Genomic DNA, 17,077 nt, shown 5'->3' on the forward strand with positions numbered 1-17,077 from the left:
CATTCAATACGGATTGGGCTGGATTGCCAAAATATCAAAAACAACAAAACAGCAGCACTGTCAGTATTTGGCAGAGGACACACCCACCAGTACATGACGACGCACCGCCAGTCGTGATCTTTGCCAATGGTGATCTTCAGGGCTCAACCTCCCACCTGACAAGGTGACAGTTTTCTGCTCCCAACATCCCATCATACATCACAGCAAGAAATGTATCATCAAACCATCCAATGTTTGTGCAACACATCCATTTCTGGCATCACCAATACATCACACTAATAACCTCATCTAGAAAAGGACAATGGGCGCCGTGACGCAGGCCGGCGCTCTCCTGCCACACGTAGGTGGCACACGTTCGCCTTATTAGCCGGGTCAAACATAATCAGTGATAGACACTGCGCGGCTGCTTAATTATGGCTGGCAGCTGGCAGCGGGGGCCTTCCTTTAGGGGCCGGGTTATGCCCATGCATAAACCTCTCCCCTCCCTCCACAGCCGCCCACGCTGCCCCAAATGAAGAATAAATCTAACCTCCCTTTTGTTTGCGGTGAAGCATGTGGCAGCCCCTTCATTTAAGGCACAAACACAAATGTGGACAGAAGTTGGGATTAATAGATGGGATGGAGCATTAAATTAGTGTAATTTTACGACAACATTGTGTCATTTAATTCATATATTTGCAAAGGTATTAAACCCAGATTATCAATATGTGAGGTTTTTACAAAAATTTTATTCAAGGTGGCATCAAAATGGTCTTAAATTTGACTTCCTGAAGCCTGCAGATACTCCGTCTTGCCAACTAACAACTTCTCCTGTAAGCAAGAACATTTTATCAGTAGCAACAGTTAAAAGTGGGCTAGCACTCACGCACGCCACTCGATGTACCTCGATACCTGTAACCGGCACACGCTATTCTGTCAAATAGTATATTTTCTCTGAACAAGCCAACAAAGCCCCTGAGCTATTAGTGCGCTCCGATTTTTCAAATTCATAACACAGACTGCCTGACAGCTTGTTTGCTGCACTCTGGATGACACAACAGATGTATTCACATCCCAACTAGGCAGAACGCATCCTGAAAAGGCACCTCAGCTCCTGTCGCAAACGGCTTGTAAATCTGCTCTTAAATGAGAGCGAGCGAGAGCCCGGCTGCTGGCTGCCTGCCCGACGGCCTGCCCGCTGCGCCGCAGAAGAGATATAGCCTCGTGAAGTTTGTAACAAAGCCGTCTGTAGCCTGACACGCTGTGTGATTAGATATTTGGTACACCTAAATGTTACTAAAAAAAAAAAACACTCTTCTTACAGGCAGAAGGAGAGATGCTGTTTGAGGCCAGAAACGGTTGTGCGCTGTGATCTCCCAAGGCCGTTGTGCACGCAAACACACATCTCACACATGCAGACGCCCCCTGATTCAGTCCCCTCTGGTTTATTGATCCGCTTCATTCTCCTTCAATGAGATGCAGACAGCATCTCGGCACCCAGACTGCTCATAATCATGATATAACTCATGAGCGTATTGAAAGCTGCCATAGGTAGGGAAAAATCGGATAATGCCACAGCCAGGATAATGAACAATATCAGATGACATATCGATGTTGTCATGCACACCGGGTAATGAAACATATATGTGTGGTGTTAGGTTTGAATTGGCACGTTGAGGAGCAGAGACACAGCTGCAGACACATGGTTTATTTGCCTCTAACGTGGTTTGCCATTTCCACCTTGTTGGGGGGCAAAGCAAAGAAGCGCCCTACTTTACAAACCTTGTTTATTTCACCATTCAGATTCAAAGGTCAGGCTCGGGCGGAGCGAGGTACAGTTGGGTCTTTATAGACGTCGAAGCAAACTCAAGACCACAAGCCTCTCCTTCACCGTTCCCTTTCAATTCAGCCTCTCCCCATCACATCACACTGTCACCATGGCAACTCTCCTGATCGATCAAGTGCCTTCTAATGCCGAATGTTTCTCCAAACTTAAACAATCAGACGGTCGTCAGCCACAGTGTGTCAAGGAGGGGGCTCCAGCAGAGTGGGATGATGCATGAGAGGTTCACCTCTGAGTTAGCAGGCCGCCGCTGTTGACTGCACCTCTACAACGCAACATTTTGGGGGGAAATGGAACCAGCACTTATGGAGGATATCGCACAGGGTCCTTCCATCTGGACTAGTGCTGAATGTCCCCAGAAAACAAAAAAGTATCTTGTTTCATCTTACTCCAGTAGGCCATTCAATGTTGATCCTTGTTTGGGTGTCTGTGACCAGATTTCAAAGATTTTTGCATTGTTTCAGTCTTCTTCAACTCGTGCTCGTTAGTTTGAAAAGCTCTCCTTTTAGCCAATAAATTGTACAACCCAAGCATCCGCTGGAGTATCTTTACCTTATCTTTTTATCTTGACGTTTTCAGGCATACTTTTGCAACACAATACACTGGTGAGTGGTTTCTTTTCAACTTTCAACCTTATGTTGGTGTTGGAAAGGGTGTTCCCATCTGACGTGACCAGGATACATTCTTGAACTCGTCTGTCGTCAACTCTTGGTCGTTAAGGCAAATTGTGTCATACCTTTACTGACTGCATTCAGGTTCCGTTTTGCCAGTGTCATTCGTAAGTTGGAGAGGATTGGTAGACAGGCTCCACCTACTGAGCTGTCAGTTCAAAATGTCTGTACCTGTTAGAACCTTTGTTTGATAAATAGGATCAATTAAAAGGCGGAAACATGCATAGACCAAAGTAGATGTCGAAGTATCTGATTCATGTGTAGCTAGTGATACCTGTGTAAATCTGGTGTTAGAAATCCTAAAACAAACAAGACAAAACCAAAGAGAGTCAACGTCCAGGCTGGTTGAGCCGCCTCCTCACACATTGAACATGTGATTGGAATATATTTGCATGTCTGTCTTTAAGTGTGGAAGTGTAGAAAAAGAAAATCTCAAATCTAGACTCTATTGGCTTTACAGTAGCTGGAGGCAATGGGCATTTGGGTTCATGTGAGGTTCTGATGTGTCACATTTTCTTTATGTCAGCAGCCATGGACTGAGGTTGAGGGTTCAGGGTTCACTGTGTGATATTTCACCATGCCTCTGTTCTCTGTAGCTCACCGGTTGAGCTTGTGTCTGTGTCCAGAAGCATTGCGTCCTCTCGTGCCTTTGTGTTCACGCGCGCCTCAAGACATGGAGAACACGGGGAACCTTTCAGAAACTCAAACAAACGCACAGAGGAAGAAGGGAGAATGAGCCGAAGCAGAAGGAAGGGAAAGCTTATTACCACAAAACAGATGGCCCCCCAATTCACCGTGGCCCCACAGGGACCTGGAGGGACAACTCTTTGCACCTCCAGGTTACCAGCTCTGCCGAGAGGGGCGGGGTGCTTAAACACGACTGTGTGCGCGCACTTTTGTGTGTTAACTTGTAAACAAAAAGCAAATTTGAGGCATCTCTGGCAAGTTGCCACTCTCCTCTCAATTTCCCCAGAGTTCAAGCTTTAAAAAGTGATTCATTTAGAGATTTTGTTACTTCTGGAAATGGATCACCAAAGACAAACAGGCTGCATGCTTTGCAGAGTTTTGTTCCCTCTGCGGAGACTGAAAACTACCAGACTGGCATGTCCAAAACAGGGAAGTAATCCTTCTACCACAAAACCACACACACGTTTGGCATCGAGTTTTACTGCTCCAAAGCCGTCACTCAGCATCGTCTCTGGATGAGCTGATGTCACAACATCCGTAAAATGAGATCTCACACGCGTCCAAGCATTCGCACCCTTTTCTAGGTGACGCGTGTGGCCGAGTGGAGTGGGCGCGCACGCCCAGGATGACAGGCAGCGAGTGGAAATGAAGGATTTGGAGTTCCATCCCGGTACATTATGCAGCAGATGGCATTCAGGCCGAGCACGGCCAGGCCGCTCCCAGGAGAACAGGAGCGAGAGAGGCGGCAGAGGGGAGGAGAAAACACGAGGGGGGGAGGTGTTGAAAACAAGGGTGAGAGACAAAGCTGATTTTTTTTTTGTTTGTTTTCCTTTCTCTCTTTTTTTTTATTTATTTGCGTGAACACATGTTTGTTTCCCCGTTTCCTGACGGACTCCCTCATGGTTCACCTAAGCTGCCTCCACTTTCTCCACCTCACCTCCCCTCATCCTCGCTTCTCGCCGTCCTCACCCCCCCTCTCCTGCCCAGCTGAGGCTACACCTGAGCCCAGCCACTGAGGCCCTGACCCCAGATGACCCGCTGCTGAGAGAGGAAGAGGAGGAAGGAAAAGGTAGAAGTGGAGTAAATGTAACAGATTAAGCTTTTTGTTTTTACTCTAGAATCTCCACGTAAAGAAGCAGCTGCATACCCCAATAAATTTGAGCTGGATTCACACACCACAGCTGAGTTGATCAAATGCCATAATCAATATACACACACAGTGATACACACAAACACAAAGCATTCTGCTAAGTCCCCCAGATCTTTGCCCCTGGCGCTTTTTGTTTTGTGTTTTCCGAATTAATTGAGCCAACGCTCAAGTGTGGGGCCAGATGTCACTGCAACCTGTGGGGATTATTAGAAATCTGTTTCCACCCATTGTTTGCGTGGACCCCTTCAAACCACAATGCCTTGTGCTCTCACCGCTGAAGTTTCAGAGCGAATCGAGTCCCAAACCAGATTGCTAATGTACGAAATAATAGTCTATGAGTTCCAAGAATAAACAGAGCCCACATATCGACATGTGGGACATTTGGGGGACTTTTCTGACTCCACTCCAATGACCGTGGCCTGTGCCCATTGGCCACCAGGGGCCTCCCGTTGGCCTCCCAGTTTGGCCCAAACACTGCCATGCTCCTTGGCTGAGCTGTGGGCCTAATGAACTCATCAGCCAGCTGGAGGCCCTAGATGGAGGGGCAGAGGGATGAAGAGAAAGAAAGGAAGATGGGGTTAGTAGGTTGCTTGAAGGATAGAGGTGGGTGACTGAGGAAATCTCACCAACACCTTGAAGGAGGCAGGTGCATCTTCGGAGGGGGGCCTGAGGCCAAAGGAGGAGGGTCAGCCGGTTGGAGGAAGAGCTGTAGGAAGCTGAGCAGAACAGGGTGTAATGGAGACTAAGAAAGATGGAGGCAAGAACTGGATTGATGATCCTTTGGCTCGTGAAAGGGGCCCAGATGAGCAGGTGAAGGCATTATCCCATAAAAAGAAAGTCAATAGTTGGGCTAGTAAGTAGCTTCACATTCTGCTGAGCTGAGCTGAATCTTCAGAACCAGGAAGCATTCATGCCCCATAAACCTTTTCACATTTTGTTATATTAAAACCAAAATGTTAATGTGCTTAGTTAGAGTTTTATGTGTATGTGGCGGATCAACACATTCAGTCTTGACACAAATTCTCAGCTGGGTGTTGATCTGATCTAAACCATTTCATCGTAACTCTCTGACTCGGTTTCGAGTCGTTGTCCTGCTGAGAGGTGAAACTACACTTCAGTCTCCAGACTTTCACCGGGTTCATCAATCAATAACTTTGTATTTTAGCTACTTGTGACTTCTTATTAATTCTAGGGACGCTGTTGGGACGCTTAAGAAAAGCGTCCCAACAGCGTGTTCACCATGAAACACCACTGTTTCATGGTGAGGATGGTGTGTTCAGGGTAAATCTGTAGGTCAAAGGATCATAGGATCTTGTGCAATCAGAGCACCGTCTGACATGTTTTCTGCATTTACTATTTGGGTTATGGCAAACTTTGAATAGGAGTTCAAGGCTAAAGAAAGATGGAAGCAAGACTTGAATTGATGAAGCCCAGATGAGAAGGTGACAGTATCACCTAGTAGTAGAAAAGGAAAGTTGTATCTTCTGCTCACAACTGAGTAAAACTTGTACAGAATGTAAGAATTAATTCTGTAGTTGTGAATGATTTGGTCTATTAAGAATTGCATTGGTTTAGTTGGACACAATATTTGAGTGACTTGCTTAAATTAAAATAATCTGTTTTAGTCTGATTGCTGTTCACTCCTGTGCTTTCACTCCCATTGTGCTGATGGGTTTCAGCTCCCACTCATGTCATCAGGTCAGACCTGGTTTGTTCTTTAGGGTCTCTTAATAAGACCATAAGCTGTGATTGTACCTTTGTAACCGTCTCTGGAGAATTCAGTCATGACCAACACCCTCTTGGCTTTTATACCTTCCAGTGAGGGGCAACATAAACCATGTGGTTCTCATTTTGAACAGTAGACAGGGCTGAAAATAAAAACATTTTCAAACGTCTTTAGAGGAAGTGCATTTATGATGCAACTCCAACTGTAAACTTTGTCCTCAATCTTCAGGCTAATCTACGCTGACTTTAGTTTCGTCTTTAGGAAGTGGGCCTATTCCATCCACAGCTTTTTAAATTGAGCAGCAGAACAGCTTGTAGTTTTCATTTAGGCTCCAAACTCTACCTTTCTGTCCTTTCTGGAAATTAAACATGTGATTTCATGTGAATGTCAAATCACAGCTGGCTCGTTTGCTGACTAATGGTGCCTCTGAAGTCATCACACTTACATCAGCATCATCATCAAGACGCGATGTGTTCACTGCGCAATCAACAAACTCATCATCCTCTTTCTCATCTCTCCCTCTGCGGTTCCCCAGTGTGTTTCTCCCAGCGAGTGTGTGTGAGAGTGTGTGTGTGTGTGTGTGTGTGCGTGTGTGGGAGAGTGTGTGTGTGTGTGTCTGCACATCCACAAGGAGGGAGGGAGAGAAAGTGAGCACCTTTGTGTGTCCATATGCGTCTGGGTGGCGGCGAATGCGCTGGGCGTCCTGCTGGGAGCACAGATGGTGCCGAGGCCTGCCACGGCAGCGCCTGACGATGGCCACATTCTCACATGGGACCCTCAGCTTTCTGGATCCCACACCTCCTGCTCGGGCTTGAGCCGACAACCCTCCTTCCTCTTCCCCCGTCCAGGGGCCGGGGTCTGGGCCCGCTGCCCGTTTGCCACCCTGAAAAAAACCCCAAAACGAACATCGCACACGCGGAAGTTGGCGGTCGCACTCTCCCCGGAGCGTTTCCCCCGCGTGCGAGCGAGCGAGAGTCAGAGTGATGTAAGCGATGCAAATGTGAGAAGAGTTAGAGCGTTGTCAAACGCTGAGCTTCTGGGGCTAAATGATCAGTCACAACATCTTCCTCTGTCTCGTTTCCGTGTCCTTTACCCCACTCTGTCTTCATTTTTGTCTCTGAAGTGTTTTTTTTGTTCCGTCTTTTCCTTCTGGTCCTCTAATTTGTCCTCGCCCCTCTCTCTGTTGCAGATGCCCCCCGTGGCTCGCCGTCCACCTGAGAGAGGCCTCATACGTCTCCTGACAAAGTGACTAATCCTCCCCATTTCACAGCTCCAGCCTGCTGCTCCCTGCAAATGTTCAAAGCTGAGCGTGTGTGTGTGTGTGTGTGTGTGTGTGTGTGTGTGTGTGTGTGTGTGTGTGTGTGTGTGTGTGTGTGTGTGTGTGTGTGTGTGTGTGTGTGTGTGTGTGTGATGCGTGACAGGTGGGTGCATGTCACACAAGTTCAAGGTGTTTTTTTTGTTGTTGTTGTAACAAGCGACTCAGACAGCTGCTGAGCTTTGAGTGATTAGAGATATAACTCCATCACTGACGCTTCACCTGAGTGACATCACTTCCTGATGTCTCGTTGACAGTTTCTTGAAAATGAGGTCCACCTGCACAAGGAAAAGTTTCTCCTCTTGTTCCCTCAGATTAGAAAGTAATGTTTCCCTCAACTTTGAAATTAGCATCTTATTTCCGGTGAATCCAGCTCCAGTATCAGGCCTCAGCTGGTGATAGAAGCCGAGGAAGGAATAATCATGACTATAAATCACTGAACTCTGTTCTTGCTGTGTGTCTGCTAGCGCTGATTGATTATGGGAACTACAGTAAGAGGGCGCAGGAGTCTGCGCAAAATTTGTTTCAGAGGGTGATCTTTATAAAGAAATGCTTCACCCTAAAATTGATCAAAACCCCCAGAGATGAAGCAAGAGCAGCATCTCCGTGTGTGTATGTGTGTGTTCTGCTGCTGAAATGTCTTTTTTCTCTTTTTGACTCTGATGTATTAAGAGTTAGTAATTGTGCATTTATCTTGATTACATGTTAAATAAGGTAACTACACTGGACAGGTTAACTCAATGCAGAACTGTGATGAAAAGTAGAATAATTAGGAACTAGGCACCTTGCAGTCTCACCCCAGGATGTGAATAAAAGCTACGCTGGTGATCTCATTAAGTCCAAATGAATCCAAAACAACATTTTGGGAATTAATTTCACTCTTTAGAAATTCTGGTAAATATTCATAAATAGTTTGGTGCTGTAAAGCAGACTGTTGGTAACATTCATGTCATTTATTAATCATATTTGAACACGTTTTCAGTGATTCGTGTTGCATTTGCACATTTTACAGTAAAGTTTGGATTAGAGGTGCACCGATAAATCAGCCACTGCTCACCTCATGGTTGCTGACTTAGCAACTTCTCTGACTTAAAAATAGATATTGGCCAATGGATTTTTAAAGATTCGCGATTGGTCAAAGAATGAGTGAGTTGAAGCCACCAACCAGTATATATTGCAAGTCTATCGCAATATACACTGTTATTGATTTATTGTCCAGTCCTGTGTTTAAACTGTAACAGGTTCCTACAATCTGAGTCAGTATTATGCTATAAAATGGAGTCACAAAAGCTGCTTGTGGAAAAATTTGTCTAAAATAAAAATGTGGGTCCGTTTAGAGACCCCATCTTTCTCATATGTTAGGTTTTGTTGTTGGTTTATCAGAACTTTCTGTCCTTTACCCCAGTTTCATTCGTGTTGCAGATTAATTACTAATGATTCTATGAATGATATGTGATGTTTTCTTAAACAGGCTTTAGTTGCTGTAATTTGGCAGAGAAAAGAGTAAATACCGTGACTAAAGAACATCCATTATCCGTCCTCTGGTGACTCCACCACCCTGCAGTGTGCTGCCTGTCTCCACTCTCACTGCATCAGCTGTGGGATGTAATTGCAGCAGGCACCAACAAAACAGCCTTGGAGGTGTCCTTCGTGTCTTTGGCCCAAAGCCTCGCGGACCGAGGCGGGGTCCGGGTGATGCAGACCACCAAACACAAGCCCATTTCCCTTTTGCTGTCTGTGGAGCAATTAGGAAGTGTGTGTGTGTGTGTGTGTGTGTGTGTGTGTGTGTGTGTGTGTGTGTGTGTGTGTGTGTGTGTGTGTGTGTGTGTGTGTGTGTGTGTGTGTGTGTGTGTCCGTGGGCTCCAGCTGTCAGGAGGCCTCTGTCTCCTGGTCTTGACATGTCTCCAATACACCCTGCTGCGAGTCTCTCTGTGTCACACGGACCCCGGCCGGAGCCCAGGGCAAACTGTCCGTCATCTCACGCACACACGCACACACACACACACACACACTTTCATCCTTTTTTCCTTCATTGATATGGTCCTTCTGGCACCACGGTTGGAACTTTGCTCTCATTCACAGCGTGTTTGTCTGGGAGTGTGTCTGCGGTGGCAGTAAACATGGCGGTGGCTGCGGGCCACGCCAAGTCATCCGTGCTTCCCCTTATCGTTTTAATCACCTCGTTAGGCGCAGCTAGTAACCCACGCTTTCTGGCCGCTGCTCCTCCTCTGGAACCGTGCCCTCCTGACCTGATGCTGCTGGTGCCACTGGGCATGGGGCACCGAGGATGACGGGGAGAGGAGGATAGATGACGAGCTTTAGGGTTTTCAAATGTTAGCGAAAGCCAGAAAGGTGTTATTTTTGCTTAAAAGTTTAAATCATGCCTAGAAGAAGGTCTTTCGATGCAAGTTTTATGTGATAAACCTAATAAAGTAGAATGAAAGTACTAAAAACGTCTAAAATACTGCTAACTTTCACTTTGGGGGTGGTACTCTACAAGCTTCGCATGGGTCAAGATCAGTAGCTACCATTAAATTGTGCAAATTCAAATTGCGGAAAGAAATTTGCTGAATGGAAATGCACCAATTTCAAAATAAATTCACTTTTTTTAAAAGGTTTGTGCACGGGATGGTTTTCCAGCCATATTTTCCAAAACTATGATGGAAACATGAATCACATGATCAACAATCAGATGTTACTACTGGGAGAAATGACAAACAAGACGACAGGAAGTGGTAAGATGATGATGGTTTGTTTTTGTTTTTTCAGACAAAGTGCAGCTGGCTCCACCGGAGCTCTCACACAATTCACAAAAAGTTGTGCTGAATCCTAACACCTTCTCTAAAATAGCTGATTACAAATTCCCCAAAACAGCGCCTGAATAAGACGTGACATTTCCTCTTTACATTTGACACATGATTTTTAATGACTTATCGTGTGAACAAGTTTACTCACGTGTGATTTTAATTTCATTTCTCAACTCATGGAAACACTGTTATTACGAAATTAAATTGTTTTTTTGTTTTTTTTACACTAGACAAAGATTTCTGCACATTTGTAATGGAACCAGAGATGTTCAGATTGGATGGATAGCCTCTGTGAAGAGTCACAGTCCTGAAGAAAAGTAAACCTCCATCCCAGTTTCAAATCTTCTACAGCCTCTTAACTACCAAAAAATGTTCATGCATTATGCTTATCCCCAAAGCATAATGCTGCCACCTTCGTGTCCTACCATTAGGATGCTGCATTCATAGTTTTGTGGAGTGTTGTTTTTTTTCACTCACTGATGGTTTGCAAGTCCAGTTTTGGTCTCATCCAACCCAGAGCGCGTATTTATTTATTAGCAATTACTACTGTTTGTAGATTTGTAGCAATATGTTTCATTGTACAATTATTCACTTTTCTGTTTGCCTTTTGCATAAAATGTAAGTTTCCCTCCACTCATGCAGCTGAAAATAAAATATTCTGAAAAACCGGCTCACCTGGCACAACAGGTATCTGCTTTTGGAACGACAAGCGTTCAGTTTTACCTGCTTCTCTCGTTCTTTTTTTTTCTGTAAAACATGTCAGGGCATGAAGCCAACATGCAGGATAGAAACATTCGAGTTAACTCCGTCCTTCATCGCCCCCCTTGCTGCCCTCTCTCGCATCTCAAACAAAACAGTTTCTATTTTTTAATCATTGCTATTCACTAAAAACACGCACACGTGCACAAACTCACAACATGCATTTCTTTCTCTTTCTCTTCTCTTAGCCCCCCCCCTCCTCTCCCTCCCTCTCCATCCTTTATCATGCACACATCTCTGCCTTCCCTTTGCCCACTACTCCCACGGGAGGCAGAGCGCTTGAGGGCCGAGGGGCGTGAGGAGAGGAGGAGGAAGAGGAGGAGGAGGAAGAAGGGTTGGAGGGAGGGGGCGGCGTTAGACAATGCCCATTCCTCCAATATATTCCGTCCCCTCCGTCCATGAAGTGAGCCTTTATTAGTGAGGATCGTTTGGATCTTATCTTCCACATGACGCGCGGCGGATGAGGAGGAATCAGAGCGACGAGGCGGGGGGGATTTATCTGCGATCTGCCCGACTCCCGACCTGGAAGAGTGTCGCTTATCTCCAGCCTCTTCATCCCCATCTTCCACAGGAGGACGGACCAGCAGCCTCTCCATCAGCCCCGCTCATCTATTGTCTGAAATCCAACCGAGGACCGGCTGATCCCATCTTATCGTCACCCTAATCGTTTTTTTTTTTTTTTTTTTTTTTTTTGGTTTGTTTGTTTGTTTTTTTTAATTTTGACATTTTTCTGCAGATTTCCTGAACTGATCCCAGGAAGAATTCTGGACCGTTTTCAAAGCGTTCTGCGATGCAAGTTTCCATCAGGAAAAAGTGACATAAAGTACTTTCTCTCTGCTTTTTCTTTCCACTTCCTTGAGCCTGAATGCACGTCTTTTTGACATCTGATGCTCGTTCGGCTCGTGGAATATGAGTTAATTGGGAGTTGGGTTAATTAAACGAAGAACCAAATTGCCTCCCAACTCTCTTGCAAGGTAAGTTAATCATCTTTAAATGTTACATTTTTTCCCTCCATTTATTTTAGCTAGAAAACTCAGATAATTTTCTAACCAGCTTTATTTGCAGTGTTTTGTTTATTAGTTTATTTTGCCATCAGATCTACTGTCAAGTCGCTCCGGCCTCGGCTGAGCAGATGTGTTCATCACACTGTGACAGATGGCCAATTCTGATTATGTTAATTCAGATGGGAAAAATGGCCAGCTTCTTCCTAAAAATATATATAAAAAATAAATAAATAAGCACAAGTTGAATTAAAGAAAATCAGAAATACATTTTTAATTTTTGGCTCATATTTAAGGCTTTTCTTTCACCTCAAGTTACGTTTTCTATTTTAAAAATAAACAATTTATTTAGTTCAACTTTGATTTATTGTGTATAAAAAGCTACAAATATTTCTGAATTAGTTTTTTTTTCCTTCCAAAGCATTAAATATTATGATTTTTCTGTTCAAGACAGGAGAACACCCACTGAGCAAAGTTCAAATGAATAAAAGTAGAAACTGCTTCCTTTCGTTTAAAAAAAAGGCCAAAATGTGACTGAGAAGTGAAAGTTATTAAAACCTCTTGTGCTTTTTGAATGTTGATCATTTTGTTTAAACAAACTTGACTCTGAACAGGGTTGAATTTAGACTAAATATATATTTATTTAACGTGTTAAATAGTCATAAAAACACGTCCACGTGTTTGGGAAAGCTTTCCTAAACTTTGCTGTAATTCGTTTTTCTCAGATTAATCACGTCAGAATTAGATTAGTAAATGATCTGCAGCCTCAGTACAGTGCTTACTTTTTAGAATAAATGCTGAAACATTACGCTAATTTAAATCTATATATTATTTAAGTAGATTTTATGATATGATGGATGTATGGAGGCCCGCTGAGAGATTTCTCCACTGGGGCCTCGATGCTAATTAAGTACCGATTTAATTCGATTTATATGGTTTTATTCTGTTCGATAATATTTTTTGACTTGTTCCTTAGGTTTTCCAGGAGGATCGCCCGCCAACACGCCGAGCGTAAAAATGATGCTGAGTCCGGATCAAGCCGAGGCGGACCTGTCGTGGACCCAGTCCGACCCGGAGTCGATGCTCAACGGGCTCAAGTCGGCCGGCTGCACCTCGGACGAGCCGACCGAGGGCGAGGAGCAGCGGGCCAAGTGCAAAGCCGAGCAGCCGCTGAGCAGGGAGGAGAAGAGGAGGCGGCGGCGGGCCACGGCCAAGTACCGCTCCGCGCACGCAACCCGGGAGCGGATCCGGGTGGAGGCGTTCAACGTGGCCTTCGCGGAGCTGCGCAAGCTGCTGCCCACGTTGCCCCCGGACAAGAAACTCTCCAAGATCGAGATCCTGAGACTGGCTATTTGTTACATCTCCTACCTGAACCACGTGTTGGATGTCTGAGTGGGAGCGGACGGGCGGACTGGTGCGGGAGATTTCTACAGAACGCGCAGTATTTTCTAAGCCTTTCACAGATGATACTTTGGGCAGACATGCTACACTGAAAAAACCCAACTTCGAATTCAACCAATAAAATTGGAGAGACCATTTAGTTGGGTAGAGTTATTATCACTTCTGAGTCCAACTTTTAACGCATAAACGATGATTAGTCACTGAAATTCTAACTAATTAAATTAATTGACCTAGTCTGGTGTTAAAAAAAGAAACCATAACACAGTTAAAATGTGCTGTTGTGGGGCAGCAACCGCCCCACTGTTAAAAAGTTCGGCTTGCTAGCAAGTTTGACTGTTTAATATAAACTTATTAAACATAACTCATTTTTTAAAATAAACCATAACTCCTATGAGAGTTTAATTCAACCCGTGATAGCCTTACTGGTCTCTGCGCAGCATGCAGGACGAATAAAAAAAGAAGAAAATGTATGTTTGAATTCAACAGGTATTAAACATTAAATTTGAAACCACATAAGTTCAATTAATTTAGTCAATATTCCCTAAAATTAATTTTTATAGCGGTAGAACATTTATAACCTTAAAGAACTTTTGGCCTTTTTATGTTTTTTTAAGAGTTTTCCACTTACAGGTGTGGAATTCATCTTTCACCAATTACATAACCTTCCATTTTTTTTTTACTTTTTTTAATTGTTAAGAATCAGTTAAATAAAATCACTTTTTCTTCTCAGACTTTGTTTGATGAGTTAGGGAGAGACCAGAGCCGATTGTTGAGGCTTTTTAAGCTCTGGAAGCAATAAAAATGACATGGATTTCCTGAACTATCCAATATATCTGCATTCTTGACTTAAAAATCTAATAAATTCATAATTCTGGTAAAACAAAACTGTACAAGTTAAATAAAATTGGTGCAGTTGTTTGGATTTATATAGTAAATAGATTTTAAACAGTATTTCTGTTGGGAAATATGTATGTTTACCATATTAGTTGGCTTTTAAGATCATTTTGGTGATCTAATTAAAAGTTACCCTGAAAACTACAACTGCCTCAGATGTGCAAAATTCCACTTGCTAGCAAGTTTGACGTTAGCATTAGCGCTGTTGCTAAACTACCTTAATCTGGACACAATTTTAAATGTTAAATTCCTGCTTGAAACAGAACGTAGGCAATAAAACTGCTTAATTCAACTTTAAAGAATTTCTTTTGAAGCAAATTTCACTTTTTACAGTGCGCGTTTCCCCTTTTTTCACTGTGTCAGGCTGTGGGGGGCATTTTTCACATCTAAATGAAGGGATGTAAACAAGATAGCTGCTTTAGATCTTATAGTTTAGAAGATGTTTTCCGTAAAGGAAAAAAAAAAAAAATTCAATGCGTCAAGTGCTACTTATGACATGAGAAATTGTGACCTTAATCATTTTAAAGTGTATTTATTTATTTATTTATTTATTTGATTGCGTTAATATTATTGCTAATTTATTTATGCGGATTACAGGTCTTTCTTTCTGTATAAATGTATATTGTTTGTTGATTCAATATATTTTTAGGCTGTGAAATTGAACGTGGTAAGTAACGGTGTTTTCCTGTTTAAAAAAAAAAAAGAAAAGAAATATGGCACTTTCTGTTAATCCACTGCATCTCCTGTTTGCTTTCAATGTATGTTCGATGTCTCCTTGTTTTGCTTTGATAATGTCTGTTAAATCGATCGATGGCAACGATGAGCACTTGAACTGTGGGGCCCCACGGCCCCGCAGGTATCTGCTTCCCTAAAATGTTGTGTTGGGACGTCATTCAGTTTTCAGATTAGCCCAGTTTTTCTGTCAGTTCATGACAACGAGAGGTTCCGTTGTGATCTCCAGAATGACACCTCTTCTTTTGCTGTGACCAAAAACAAAGTCTGAATTTATTCTCTTCGATGTGCTGATGTTAGGCTCTCATTTTAGAAAACATTTATTTATTTGTCTCTTCTTTGTATCCTGGAAATTCCAATAAGTAATTTTATAGCAAAAGGAGAAGAAAAAAACACATATCCTCTATCCAAAGATTTTTTTGTCTCTTCAGGGTTGTGTAGGCTTGTTGCTTTATGCAGATTTTTTAGTAGAGTTATCGTGTGACAGCTGGTTTCTAATGGACAGACTTTTTTCATATTTTCCGGTGTTATTTTTAATTAAAAACAAATGCTAAAGGAAGACTCCCTTTCTTATGTTGGAATACGTTTCAAGCATTTTAGTTCATTAAACGCCATTAAATACATAAGCTAACAACATGCTAGCTGAGACGACCATGTTGTATGGCAAGCCATTAGTGACAAATATTGGGACTCCCAACCTATCTGTCGTAAAAATCTAATAAGTCCTAAAAACCTAATTTGTATCACTGTTTAATGTCTGTAAGTGGTGCAATGAATGCCGTTTTTTGAAATTTGCCATGTTTTGTTGCATAAAGCCTGTTTATGAGTGGCAAAATAAGTGGCAGCCAATTCACACCCGTTCCTGCTGGCAGAAAATATTGATTTTTGGCAACATTTTAACTCACTTTAGTAAAGTCCTAATTCACTAAACCACAGTTGTTGGAAAATAGACACTAAGGGTTTATCCTGTGAGCCTTTAGTGATGCTGCACTTGTTATATCTCAACAAGAAATACAAAACTAGTGATGAACAGTTTATATTGCCAACTTTTACTATGATTTATATGAGTTATAGAAATATCAAGTACTGATCTCAGGGTCAGTTGACAATCTCTACCTTTCTAATAATAATTCTGGCTTTTGCACTTGTGCTTTTACTGAACTACAAACATAGAAAACCAGAATATAAACCAGAGTATAAATAAAACCCACACACATCTTCACAGGATGTGAGCGCTTCCAGGTTTATTTTATGCAAGCAAACAATAAATTAACTTGGTGATCAAGATTCTCAGACTTTGTCCACGTGAAAATAGAGTATTTCAATGACAAGTTTATATTTTTCCTTTCCAAAACGTTACATGTAAACATGGCATCCTTCTTAAAAAAAATGTCTTCAATCATAGAAAAATAAAAACAAACTGAAGCTTTTATATATTAATCAAACAGCAACTACCATCAGCTGATTCTGATAACTGCTAATAGATCATAACTGGAAAAAAGTTTAACCCTTGACTAGTCCACACCAAAGCTTTCATTTTGTTGGGAGTTTTTTGTAGCCAATGAAAAAAACTCCTGAACTTACTGGTGCGTATTGGATCATTTTTCTGCTTCATAATCCAAACCTGGTTAAGTTTAAGGGCCCGACATTCTGGTGGTGAGCATAATTCATGGTTCCACCTATTACTGCTGGTTATCCAGAAAAGTAGAACAGAGCATCACACTTCCACCACCATGTTTGACTGGTCTTAGATAATATCAATATGTTTTTGTAAAATGTGAGATGGACCTTTCTGATGTTTTTGGTCAAGTAAAACTATGGAAATAATTTTTGCCGAGTTGTTCTCATGAACCGTATGGTCTTCTGGGTTTTTTGTGACCTCTTGGATGAGTTGTGGATGTAATCTTGGAGTAATGGTTTTTTTAGGCCAGACACTCCTGGAAAGGTTGACCACTGTTGCATGATTTCTACAGTTGTGTATTATAGCTGTCACTCAAGTCTAAGGCCTTACAAAAGGCACCTTCTGTTGTCATATGGGTTTTATTTAGGTTGTACTGTATTTGAGGTTATAAACTGGTTTGACGATTGTTGAGGTTGATGGTTTGGTCCAAG

The 17,077-nt window shown here is 42.8% G+C and overlaps 1 protein-coding gene across 1 annotated transcript; it reads left to right on the forward strand.

Annotated features, from left to right (window-relative positions):
* Nucleotides 1–11,270: 11,270 nt before the first annotated feature.
* Nucleotides 11,271–15,520, forward strand: nhlh2 (nescient helix loop helix 2). The gene is made up of 2 exons (XM_008429117.3): nucleotides 11,271–11,911; nucleotides 12,915–15,520. Exon 2 carries the CDS (start codon nucleotides 12,956–12,958, stop codon nucleotides 13,328–13,330), a length of 375 nt encoding a protein of 124 aa, XP_008427339.1. The 5' UTR covers nucleotides 11,271–11,911; nucleotides 12,915–12,955; the 3' UTR covers nucleotides 13,331–15,520.
* The last annotated feature ends 1,557 nt before the right edge of the window (nucleotides 15,521–17,077 follow it).

The sequence above is a fragment of the Poecilia reticulata genome, chromosome 2, assembly GCF_904066995.2.
Source record: "Poecilia reticulata chromosome 2, P_reticulata-male-v2, whole genome shotgun sequence".
In the NCBI taxonomy this organism is placed as follows: Eukaryota; Metazoa; Chordata; class Actinopteri; order Cyprinodontiformes; family Poeciliidae; genus Poecilia; species Poecilia reticulata.

Coding starts and splice junctions, on each gene's coding strand:
- nhlh2 (XM_008429117.3), top strand. CDS start 12,956: ATGATGCTGAGTCCGGATCAAGCCGAGGCGGACCTGTCGTGGACCCAG.